This window comes from Lontra canadensis, unplaced genomic scaffold, assembly GCF_010015895.1.
Source record: "Lontra canadensis isolate GAN:19392208 unplaced genomic scaffold, GSC_riverotter_1.0 scaffold64, whole genome shotgun sequence".
NCBI lineage: Eukaryota > Metazoa > Chordata > Mammalia > Carnivora > Mustelidae > Lontra > Lontra canadensis.
Window position 1 is genome coordinate 10,217,218 of NW_022631058.1, and position 12,420 is coordinate 10,229,637.

General features: G+C 45.0%; 1 protein-coding gene across 1 annotated transcript in view; it reads right to left on the minus strand.

Moving 5' to 3' along the window:
* NRDE2 (NRDE-2, necessary for RNA interference, domain containing) overlaps positions 1-12,420 on the minus strand; it is a 48,439-nt gene that overhangs the window by 21,146 nt on the left and 14,873 nt on the right. Inside the window, exons 2-4 of the mRNA XM_032878624.1 lie at positions 10,454-10,562; positions 8,746-8,976; positions 5,280-5,429 (exon numbers count right to left, since the gene is read on the minus strand). Of these exons, the coding sequence (XP_032734515.1) occupies positions 5,280-5,429; positions 8,746-8,976; positions 10,454-10,562 (490 nt within the window). The remainder of the gene's footprint in view (positions 1-5,279; positions 5,430-8,745; positions 8,977-10,453; positions 10,563-12,420) is intronic.

Genomic DNA, 12,420 nt, shown 5'->3' on the forward strand with positions numbered 1-12,420 from the left:
AGGAAATGCAAATTAAAACCACAAGGAGCTATGCCACAAACCCGCCAGAACCACTAAAATTAAACACCGACAATAATGACCACCAGCGAGTAATCTGCCGGGGAACCGGGTCTCTCACATGCTCTTAGTGAGAATGGAAACTGGTACAGTCACTTTGGGGAAAGGTCTGGCAGTTTCCTGAAAAAACTAAACTTAGACTTACCCTGGGGCCCAGCAATTCTATTTTAGGCATTCCCCCAGGAAAAAAGGAAACTGCATTTCTACACACAGATGTGTGCACAGACACTCTCAGCAGTCGTGTTCCTAACAGCCAAGTGCTGCAAAGGGTCCGGGCATTTATCAGCAGAAGAACAGACGAATGAGCAGTGGTGTGGCCACAGGACAGAGCACCACCAGCAGTGAGAAGCCACTACTGACAAATGACCCAATGGGGCTGGATGTCAAAAACGTCACACTGAGCGAAAGAAGCCAGACCCAAAGCGTGCGTACTATAGGACTCCAGTTACGTGGAATTCTAGAAGAGACAGTATTGAGTATGGAAAAAATTAGAACGGTAACTGTCCCTGGGGAGGTGGGGTGTGGACTGAGTGGAAGAGAGCAGGAGGAAATTTGGGGGGAGTGGGGGTCACGGTGATGTTCATTGAGGGCTGGCTTACACAGGTGTATGCACGTGTCCAAACTCAGCAAATGAAGATCTATGTTACACTGTATGTAAATTTTAAGTCCAAAGGAAAAAGCTAAACGAACCTGAACTGCAGTTAATGACACGCATGCTGAAATATTCAGGGAGCAGTATACTGAGGCTGGCACCAAACAGGCTGGATTGAAGGACAGATGAACAGACGGACATGTGACAAGGCAGGCACAGTGAACTATTCATGGTAGAATGTAAAGGGTGGGATTAGGAGCATTCACTGCAAAATTCTTTCAACTGACACTGTATTTTTTAAAAATTTCCACACTATCACGCTGTCAGGGGAAAAAAAGGAGAGAGTAGTCGCCATCTTTTGTCATCTTCCAGAAAGTTCTGCGTCCACCTCCCCCTGGTCTAGGCCCAGCACCTCCTTTGCTTCCCCACAGTCAACAGAGGCCTGAGAAGTTGCCTTCCCAGCTTTCACATGCACACAAACCCTTCCTCTCCATCCTCTCCCCCAGGCCCTCCTAGGTTAACTCAAAACAACTGTCCCCAGTCCATTTAGAGTCAGAACAACTTTAACGACAGGTGAGGAGATAAAATAGTGCTTCAGGAGCTCTAAACACGTCCATCATTCTGTAAGGAACAAACTCTAAGTAGAACTAGTTCTCCCCATAAGTACTATTTTATTTTTACTAAAAATCAACAGTATTTCAACATTCACATTACCTCTTAAAAAATGTTTAGAGTTTTCTGACTTTAAAAGTGCATTTTGGGGGCACCTGGGTGGCTCAGTGGGTTAAAGCCTCTGCCTTTGGCTCAGGTCGTGATCCCAGGGTCCTGGGATCGAGCCCCGCATTGAGCTCTCTGCTCAGCAGGGAGCCTGCTTCCCCCTCTCTCTCTGCCTGCCTCTCTGCCTACTTGTGATCTCTGTCAAATGAATAAATAAAATCTTTTTTTTAAAAAAGTACATTTTGTAAAACTGATTTTAATAGTTGCATTTTATAACAGATAAAAATGATAAAGGGAAAAAAGAGTCTTACTGAACTGTATTATTAAACGCCTACTTTCAGATATGCGTTTATGTGTTTGTATGTGTACATATACCTTTTTAAAAAAAATAGCTGATACACAGCTTCGGGCTTTCCTCCCTACTTTTGTGCATTTCCCTGAACCATTTGCTTTAGAAAATACCGTTTTTATTGGCTTTGAATCAGTCCGGTGGAGGGGTAAGCCCTCATCTAGAAACATCTCTCTGCTGTTGGACATCTGGGTTTTATCTAATTTATCATTTATCATAGAATCTTAACTGGGAAGAACCTAGGCTGTAATTTAATGCACTCTTCCCCCAAATGAAGGTTTGGGTTTTTTTGTTTTGTTTTGTTTTTGTTTTTGGTAAAATCCTTATCAAATGGTCAGCTGGACTTACATGGAGCAATTCCAGAAGGAGGGAACCCCACTTTGGAGGTTCAGCGAATGATATCATACTGATATTTACTTTAATTAATTCAGCTGCAGGAAAAGGGAAGGGATGGGAAGAGAGGAAAGAAAAGGAAGAAAGAGGGGCAGGGCATGGGAAACGAACGTATTTAAATCGAGCACACACTTCTGCCCGGGATCCGCGTGGCAGCTCTGAGCCCCAGAGTGAGCTGGGCAGTGATAAATGTGCCTCTCCTTCGGTGACTTTAATCCACACAGGCTCTCATGGTGGTCGTCTACCCGGGTCCAAATTCCAACCCCATCATTTACTAACCAGTTGACTCTGACCAAATTATTTAAACCAAAACCCCCCCAAAACCTGTCTGTGCCTCAGTTTCCTCATCTGAGACATGGGGATAATAATGTTACCCATATCACAGAACACCAGGGATGATCAAAAAGTTTATATATTTCAAGTCCTTAGCCATACAGTAAGCACTAGACAAGTTAAGGTTATTATTTCATAAAACTTGGCTCCTAAACATATGCCCACTATTTCACCTGGTGTAGAACTAAACAACGGTCCACTCCATACATGGAGAAAAAGCAGAGCTGACGTTCTCTGAGAGCTAGTATATTAGCCCTAAGGAATTTTCCAAAGGTAATTTGGAATCCCATGAACTCTAAGCCCTGCTCACCACAATACACAAATGCATACCAGGTCACTGCTGGTAGGCTCATACTACTAGAAAATTTGCTTTGATACTGAGTCAGATCTCACTTTCTAGAACTTCCACTCATTGATCCTGGTTCTGCCTTCCCGAGTTACACTGAACACTGCCAATCCACCTTCTAGAAGGTGGTCCAGCAAAGCTTAAAAGACATGGACCATATTGCGGTCACAGGCCCAGGACCCACAAGGCCTCATCTGGTCCTCACAGGACGGTGCCAGGCGAGTCCTCCCAATGCTCCTGGTTTGTCAGTGCCCCGCGTGAAGTGTGAAAATTCTTAACTTGACAAAACATGTCCCCTGTCCTCTGACCAACTCACAGTGCCACGGGACCAATACTGCCCTAGATCTGGACACTAACAGTGGTACAGCTATTAATCCGGGTAAGACTTAGCTCAGCTAAGCTTCGGAATCTACTGGGAAATCACACCAATGCCCCATGCCCTTCCAGCAGCATCCTCACAATTTACATTAGTAAACTTCCCTCATTAGTCTCCTCCTAAGGCCTGGGCCTCTCATTTGCAGAGATTTAAGAGCTGCTCATGGTGAATATTTCTGCTTTTTCATCTATTAAGAAGTAATAACCCTTTATCTTTGCAAACTAATTTTTCAATCCTATAGATGATGTCTGATATCCGAGTGTGAGGCACAGCAGGAGTTAATAAATGAGGAAAGAGAGGTTCAGACAGGATTAGAGACTCAAGCGGGATTACATTATGAGTCAGTGGCCAAGTGAGAATGAGAACCAGAGTTCTCCGTTTCCCAATCTAGAAAGCAGCCTACCACACAACCCAGCTCATCTCCATTTGTGGCCCGGAAAAGAACATTCAAGGTTAGAGGAACACAGATTCCCCAAGAAAGCTGCTTCTTGGCAGCGTGATCCTGAGAGGCCACTGACCCTCTCTGAGGTTCCCTTTCCTCGTTCCTAAAATACGAGTGTGGCCCTCCTCGCAGAGCAGCTGTGAGGATCACACAGGCTAACAAGCACAGGCTCACAGTCAGCATTTGCTCGCCTCCCCTTTTCCTGGGTCCTACCACGTCTGTGGCCCCACATCACGGGGCCATGGGGAACCGAACAAGACTTCAAGGAGTATCAAAATTATTCAAAAATGTACGAAAACATTTTAATAGTCATTCACTCAGCCATAAGGTTTTAGGAGACAGCATGTAGATACAAATATCCACGGAGAAATCACAGATATAAACATATCATAAAGGAAATCCAATAGGAACTGCCTATGTGGTAAGCTATAATGTTGTGACTAATGACAAAATTTGGAGGTGCAGCTATGTAATGGAAACCGAAATTTATTTTAAAAAGTAATTAGCCTATAAAGAATGATATTGGCCTCCTCTTGGCTTTACATTCCAATATTCTCTACCTTCAATTTTCATTACCTGTAAGCTGTCTGGGAAGAGAGATTGTGTATGACTGCTTTGTGTTCCCAGCAGTGTCTTATAAACTATTCAGTGCCTAAGGGATTTAATAAGTACTTAATATTTTTAAAAATATTTTATTTATTTGACACAGAGAGATCACAAGTAGGCAGAGAGGCAGGCAGAAAGAGAGGGGGGAGCAGGCTCCCTGCTGAGCAGAGAGCCTGATGCAAGGCTTGATCCCAGGACCCTGAGATCATGACCTGAGCTGAAGGCAGAGGCTTAACCCACTGAGCCACCCAGGTGCCCCAATAAGTACTTAAATATTTTTGATTGACAGGGTGGAGGAGAAGAGTTTAATAAACTAATTACTGAAGTGAATACCATCGCCTCTTTTTTTCTCTGGTGACATATACTGGGAGCATTTTGAAAAAGTCATTACCACTTAATGTCACTTTTAAAATGGCTTACTTGGGGGATGGATGAATAAAAAGTGCTCGTGACTTTTTAAAATGGCATACAGATCAGACCAAATGATTTCCAGATAGTTTGTCACAATTATTTATTTCAAGGTATTTTTAGATTCCCTCATTCAACAATTTACTAAAAACCTACTACGCCCAGCACAGTGCCAGGCACCACGGATTAATGACTCAGACCTGGATCCTGACTACAAGGTTTGAGCTTTCACTTCAGAGTGTGAGATAAGACACATGCCCTAGGGACACCTGGGTGGCTCAGTTGGTTAAGCAGCTGCCTTCGGCTCAGGTCATGATCCCAGCGTCCTGGGATCGAGTCCCACATCGGGCTCCTTGCTCTGCAGGGAGCCTGCTTCTCCCTCTGCCTCTGCCTGCCATTCTGTCTGCCTGTGCTCGCTCTCTCTCTCTCTCTCTCTCATAAATAAATAAAATCTTTAAAAAAAAAAAAAAAAAAAAAAAAAAATTATAAAGAAAAAGAAAAAAAAAAAAGACACATGCCCTAACAGCCCAGCGATGGGGGACACCCACCCCCCGGAATCCAGAAGGGAGGGGGGCAGACAGAGACTGCACACAGAGGGCTCGAGGGAGAAAGAAGTCACTTCCCACCAGTGAAAATCAGGAAAGACATGGTGACGCGTACCTTGCTATGTCTCCTCGGTAGAGAGACTTATACTCCCAGTTGGCCGGATCCGGTTTCTTGTCTGTTCTGAAGGTTTCTCCTGTCAGAGCCTGCACATCCTCAAGCCAAACAAAGCGATACCCAACATCATCAGCAGCATGACCTTCTTGCCTGTGGTACACAGGAGTGAGGAACAAAGAGGGAGAAACAATTTGGAACCTTCTAGCTACATCGTCCACCTTTTCAGAAAAGTGAAAGTCAAATATTTCCACACTGATGCACACATAGCATCAAACACACTCAAGTATGTAACGTGCGTACGTGCCACAGACGAAGAGGACGCCTGCTGTGGAAAAAGCTTTAAGATAGCAAGCAAGAACTGTCAACGCTAAGTGGCACTTCACCAAGTCACCTTATCTCAGAAATTAACCTGACACAAGAGTTTTTATTTTTTTAAAGATTTACTTATTTACATTGGAGACAGGGAGAGAGATGCAGCACGCAGGGAGGGCGAGAAGGGAGAGGGAGAGGAGACTTCAACTCCCCACAGAGCATGGAGCCCAGAGTTCGATCCCAACGGCCCTGAGAGCACAACCTGAGCCAAAATCAAGAGTCAGATGCTTAACTGACTGAGTCACCCAAGCACCCCTAGAAGTTCTTTTTATTTATTTATTTTTAAAGATTTTATTTATTTGACAGATAGAGATCATAAGCAGGCAGAGAGGCAGGCAGACAGAGAGGAAGGGAAGCAGGCTCCCTGCTGAGCAGAGAGCCCGATGCTTTGCTTGATCCCAGGACCCTGGGATCGTGACCTGAGGTGAAGGCAGAGGCTTTAACCCACTGAGCCACCCAGGCGCCTCAAGATTTTATTTATTTATTTGACGGACAGAGATCACAAGTAGGCAGAGAGGCAGGCAGAGGTCGGGGTTGGGGGGAGCAGGCTCCCGCTCCCCACTGAGCAGAGAGCCCAATGTGGGGCTCAATCCCAGGACCCTGGGACCATGACCTGAGCCGAAGGCAGACGCTTAACCCACTGAGCCTCCCAGGCGCCCCTCAATGTCGTTTTTATAGCCCAGGCTCTGTGGGCTGCCCCCCTCCTATACCAAGGCCAGAGAGAGCCCACTGTGAGCCAAGACCCTTCCTTATTCCTCTGAGCCAACCTGAGAGTCGGCAGACTTCCAGCTGAGACATAAATGAAATGGCTTCCCTAGGAGTCAAAGGCAAGAGGGAGGGAAAGTTGTTCTGGCATCTAGTATCTTCCCTCCTCTGAAGAGAAGCAGCGTGTCATGCTCTGACACAAGAAGCTGCCAAAGTAGTCAAAACAGCCCTTAACCTTGTTCCATCGCAGCTTTTTGACTCTGCCCAGATAGAAATAAAGATTCTGAAAGCTTCTAAGTCATCCTGGGCTGGGAATACAGAGGAATGGCATTTTGGGGACACAAAGTAGCTTGCAGTGGGCGTTTGCTGAATAGGTTAAAATACATGGTGATTTTTAACAAGTTCTCCCTCAGAACACCTGTGGAGGGTTTTCTGTCCACAAACACTGCAAGGGGCAGCCAAGGGAAGGAATGAGATGGATGCATTCCAGAAAGAAATGGAAAGCCTACGGGGGAGGGAGGAGGGAGCAGACCACCCCTGGGGGGTAAACGAGCTCTGATCCTCTCCTATTGGGTACTGAGGTAGGAAGCAGGCTGTGGTCTGGGCTGTGCGCTAGAATATGCCCCCACCCGGAGATGAAGAGCTCACCTTAGGAGACAGAGGTCCCTGAGAAGCCCCAGGAGACGTCGTCCCTCCCCCACCCTAAAACAGAGCTCCTATATGGTGCCCGATACCCCCAGGAACCCACTTTCCTGACATCATGGAAATACTCTCACAACTCACAAACATCTTAGTCCTCGTCTCCAGGTCATCTTCCCAGGAAAAGACTACAGAAGTCCACAGTAAGAAAGTAAGCGAGAAGATAAGAACAGTCGATTTTGATCTTAATGGGGTTATTCTGAAAAATATCAATGAACTTAAAAATGCCATCTGGATCACATACCCATCAAGAGGCTCTAAAGCTCACCCCTGATTGATTACGCACAGGCTGGAATTAATTACCTTCCAGGTTCTAATGGCAGTTCCTGTGTGGGTTCAGAAAATCCTTTAAAACTCATTTTCCTCAATTCTTTAAAAAAAAAAAAAGACAAGTAGCTAATACTGAGTTTTCAGAAGAAACAATGATTAATATATGTTGCTCTGAAGACATACTGAGAAGCAAAAACATCAATAACATATCCATTCATTCACACAACAGAAATGTACTTTTTCCCAGGCCAGCTGCTGAGAGGGTACAAGGGCAAGCCAGACGGGAGTGATTCCTGCCCACAGAAACTCAAAGTCAGAACCTTCTTATTCTCCCCTCCTAGAGCAAGCCTGGGTTACAGACAGAGCCTGGAGGCATAGAGATGGCTGAATCAGGACGCCCTGAGCCATAGTGGCCTGCGAGGCTCTCCACAGGTCTGGTGGCAGAAGGATCCACAGGAGGACTCAGCATCCACCTGTCTGATGCAGACCCTATGGGTCAGATTCCAGACTCATGGCACCACAGAGCTCTCACTGACGTCGCTGGGACATCTAAGCGAATAATCCCTGAAGAGTCAAAAAAGTCTTAATAGCACTAAATTTTTTAAGTATGCCTTGGACAGGGACTTCAATCTTCTCTCCTCTAGCCCATACAAACAAAGAAAAGAAAAAAGTGAAGAAATAACTCAATTCCACCCCATGCAGCCTGTCGTGGGCATGGGAGAAGGACCCCCCATGGGGGAGCAGAGGGAGAGGTAGAGGGGAGCAGAGGGGAGCTACCGGTGAGCGCCTGTGCAGCCCTCACTGCAGCACGAGGGGAGCAACAGGCTCAAGGGAGACGGAGCAAAATGTGGGGAAAAGCAAAGCCCCCAGGAGAGGAAACACTGTGGTCATGGGCCGGTCCACACTTTCCACATCGTGCTGGAAAGTAACGTGACCTGGGAAAAGGACAAGAGCAACGATGATCCTATTACACGGCCCTCGACCAAAGAGTGTGGGTCTGGGGTGGCTGATGCGAGTGGTCCGAGGGAAGAGAGACACTATGGAAGAGAAGTAAGACGTTCCTCTTACTCTGACCCTCACAGACAGAGCCTCAACTACGTAGCGAACTGGCCCAGATTCCCACGGCATGGCACATCGGCCATCTTTCAAAATCCCAAAGACCTTTCGTCCGCATCAGATTTTGACATGATCATTACTGTGTCTAAATAACATTTCTCAAAATCACAGCCCTGATTTTTTTAATGAAAATTTTCTTTCTTTTTTTTTAAATGTGACCTCATGGTACAGCTCTATTTGGGTGTGTTTTGGACTCCGTTTGACTGAGTGGCTAAATAGTCATTCACATGTCTCCTTTGTGGCAACTGAAGGGAAAAAATACAAACTTTGAAAAGTCACAGGTATTTGAGAACAGAAAACCCACCTTGGCTTCTCGGATTCCCTTCTACTGTCTCCAGTGCTTCTGGAAGTTTTGTCCTTTTCGGGCTCACTATCCAGCTCGGAGCCACTGCTACTGGCCTGCCCACGTTTTCTCTTGGTTTTCTTGTGGTGATGCTTCCTCTTCTTCTTCTTCTCTTTCTTCTTTTTCCTGCTTGTTTGTCTGGGCTTTCTGTTAGCGTCACTTTCATCTGAAGGCTCCGATTTCAGGGGACTCCTGTTTTGGGAAAATCAACATTGGAATTATTTTCAGATGAGAAGTAGGGAGAAGACTATGTAAATAAGCAAACAAATGTGTAAAAGAGAACTCCAGAAATGCCCACAGGGGCTTACTATTCGCCCACATACTTAAATAGTGCCTTCCCAGATCACGACTCCCCTTAAGGATTTAAGAGTTGGACACCACCCCGACCCCAGGGGGAAAAAAAAAAAGAGTTGGCCCTAAACCAACAGTAGGTGAAGAAATTCTAATTTTAATAGCTTCTAAACCTGGACTTTCACACCTGTACATTTTTTTTAGAAGATTTTATTTATTTTTTTGTCAGAGAGAGAGAGCACAAGCAGGCAGAGTGGCAGGCAGAGGCAGAGAGAGAAGCAGGCCCCCCACTGGGAAAGAAGCCTGATGAAGGACTCGATTCCAGGATCCTGGGATCGTGACCTGAGCCAAAGGCAGCCTCTTAACCAACTGAGCCACCCAGGCATCCCACATCTGTACATTTTTAAATGAAAATAAGCTACTAGTTACTTTATCAAATACAGTATTTTCTGAAGCAATGTTATAAAGGGTTTATTTTCAGTCCTACACATTAGGGCAGCATGTCCTAAAAAAGGTTTAATTCTGGTCTTGTTTTTAAAGGTTATGTGAACCCTTCCACATTATAGAAATGTCTATGGACAACTCTCCCTCTGGCACCAACTAGTGTCCATTTCTAAAGGTTTCTTGCACTTTTGAAGGACTGCCTTCCCGGGGCTCCTTATCATTTTTTTTTTTTTAAGATTTTATTTATTTGACAGAGATCACAGGTAGGCAGAAAGGCAGGCAGAGAGAGTGGGGGAAGCAGGCTCCCTGCTGAGCAGAGAGCCTGATGTGGGGTTCGATCCCAGTACCATGAGACCATGACCTGAGCTGAAGGCAGAGGCTTAACCTACTGAGCCACCCAAGTGCCCCTGGGGGCTCCTCATCTTAATGAGACCATCTAGTCCATATTTGCGAAAGGGCTCACTTCTCAATTCGATGCTCTACCACAACTTCTTTCAAAGCCTGGTGCAGATGTGTGCCCTTCTGCTGTCCCCAAGTTTTCATGAGATTTTATCTGATGTTGTATCACACCAGCTTCTTCCATTTTTCCCAAAATGGTGAAAATGCAACTGAGGGAACACTGGAGTTACAATATTCTAAAGATTACTAGTGAGGTCAGTAAAGTTACTCAATAGTCACAATGGTGCCGTTTCCCTTGTGGCCTTGTTACTGGCGCCGTGTCACACACTTGCCACTACAAAAGGCAAAGCAGGGAAAGAGGAATAAATAATCTATGAGTGAGGAGAGGGAAAACAAAGGGCACCTCATTAGTTTGAGTAAAAAAAAGAGTTGTAATTCGCTCTTTTATCACAGGGTTTCCTAAGGAGCGTTTTTCGAACCCAGCAACAGACAACACGCAGACAAAAATGAAAAATTCATCTTTCAGAAAAACTACCTCGTCGGCGATGACCCTTCAGAAACCAGGGCGGTGGCCTCCTCAGGCTGTTGGCTCAGAGAGGGTACGGCTCCAACACAAAAGCTCGGGTTGCTCAGCCAATCTAATTCTGCGCAGGCAAAAGGGGGAGAAAAGATCAATGAAATTAGCTCAATGTGATTTCGAAAGCAGGAAATCCATCTCACCAACTGCCATCCTCATTCCCAGCCAGTGTCGGCCAGACAGTCCGCAGAGGCCGAAGGGAAGTCATGAAATTTTCATTTCACTGGGACGTGGGGCTTTCACACACCCGAAAGTGTTTAAGACTGAAATTCTCTTGTGCGATCAGGCTGCAGCGTAAGCAAAAGCCATGTAACAAGTGTGGCTTAAAAAGCAGGAGGGCTTCACAGATTCCATCCACACACTAAGGAGCAGGGATGTTTCCAAAGCATTAAGACTGAATGACCTCAAATCTGAAGCAGACAATCCCGAAAAGCTTCAAAATCAAATCATGCACAAAACCCTCCATGTTTAATATCGTTACAGAAGATTAAGACATTTCTCTTCAAAAAAGATTCTGTTCTTGGTAACTTAACATAGGCCTTTCCTTATAACAGTATTCCTCTTTGAAAATAAAAACACAAGATGTCATCTTTGCTAACGCTAAAATGACATAAAGTGTTCATAATGATTATCTCTGGGTGGTGAGATTAAATGTCCAAAATTTTTCCTCTTTCTGCTTATCCACTAATTTCCAACTCCTCTGGAATGAAGTCTTTCTAAGTTATTTATTTCCTAACCTTTTAGGGGTCTTAACTGTAAAGGAAAGGAAAAAGCCAGGGGATGGTGGACGGTGGTGGCAAGGGGGCCCCAGGAGGGGTCTGGAGGTTGACCTGTTTTGTTCTAGGATGAGGCCAGAGCACCCGTGACATGCATCAAGTTAGGAGATAGAAGGGGAACTGCACTTAACAGTCATCCTGGGATATAATCTACACACAAGGTTCAGCCATTTAAAATGTATAACCTGTGGTCTTTGGTATATTTAGAATCTTTCACAAGGCACCTTGCTGGCTCCATCAGCGGAGCATGCGACTCTTAATCTTGGAGTCATGAGTTCAAGCCCCGTGTTGGGCATAGAATTTACTTTAAAAACAAACAAAAAAACCACATCAGACTTGTTCAACTACCACCATAAAATAATTTTAGAGCATTTTCATCATCCCAAAAAGAAACCCCATACGTATTACCAGTTACCAGTAATCATCTCCCGCTCTCCCGTGCCAGGCAACCACTAATCCTTCTCTACAGATCTGCTGGTTTGGGACGCTGAACGTAAATGAGATCACACCATACAGTCTTTTGTAACTGGTTTCTTTTACTCAGCATAGTGTGTTTAAGGCTTATCCATGCTGTGGCATATATCCACGCTCTATTCCTTTTTATTGCCAAATAATATTCCATTTTATGGACAGCCCACATTTTGTTCATTCATTGGCTGATGGACACCTGGACGTCGTTTTGGTGATCGTGAACAATGCTGCTGTGAACACTCAAGTATGTAAGCTTTTCTACGGACATGTGTTTTCATTGCTGTTGGCTGAATATCCAGGAGGAATGCTGGGTCATGTGGTAACTCATGATGAGCGTTTTAAGGAAATGCCAGACTGGTTTCCAAATTGGCTGCACCACTTTACAGCCCCAGTAACAGTGTGTAAGGATTCTGATTTCTCCAAATCCTCAGCAATTTGTTACTGGCGGTGTTTGAGATTACAGCTATCCTATATCCTACTGGCTGTGAAGCCTTTTCTCATTGTGCTTTTGGTTTCCGTTTCCCTGGTGACTGATGGAAAGCTTCTTTTCATGTGTTTATTGACCATTCACATTTGAACAGTGATAGTCAAATCCTTTGCAATTTTTTAATTGGGTTGCCTTTTTAGGATTGCGCTGGAAGAGAACTTTCTATGTTCTGTCTGCTAGTCCCCGATGAT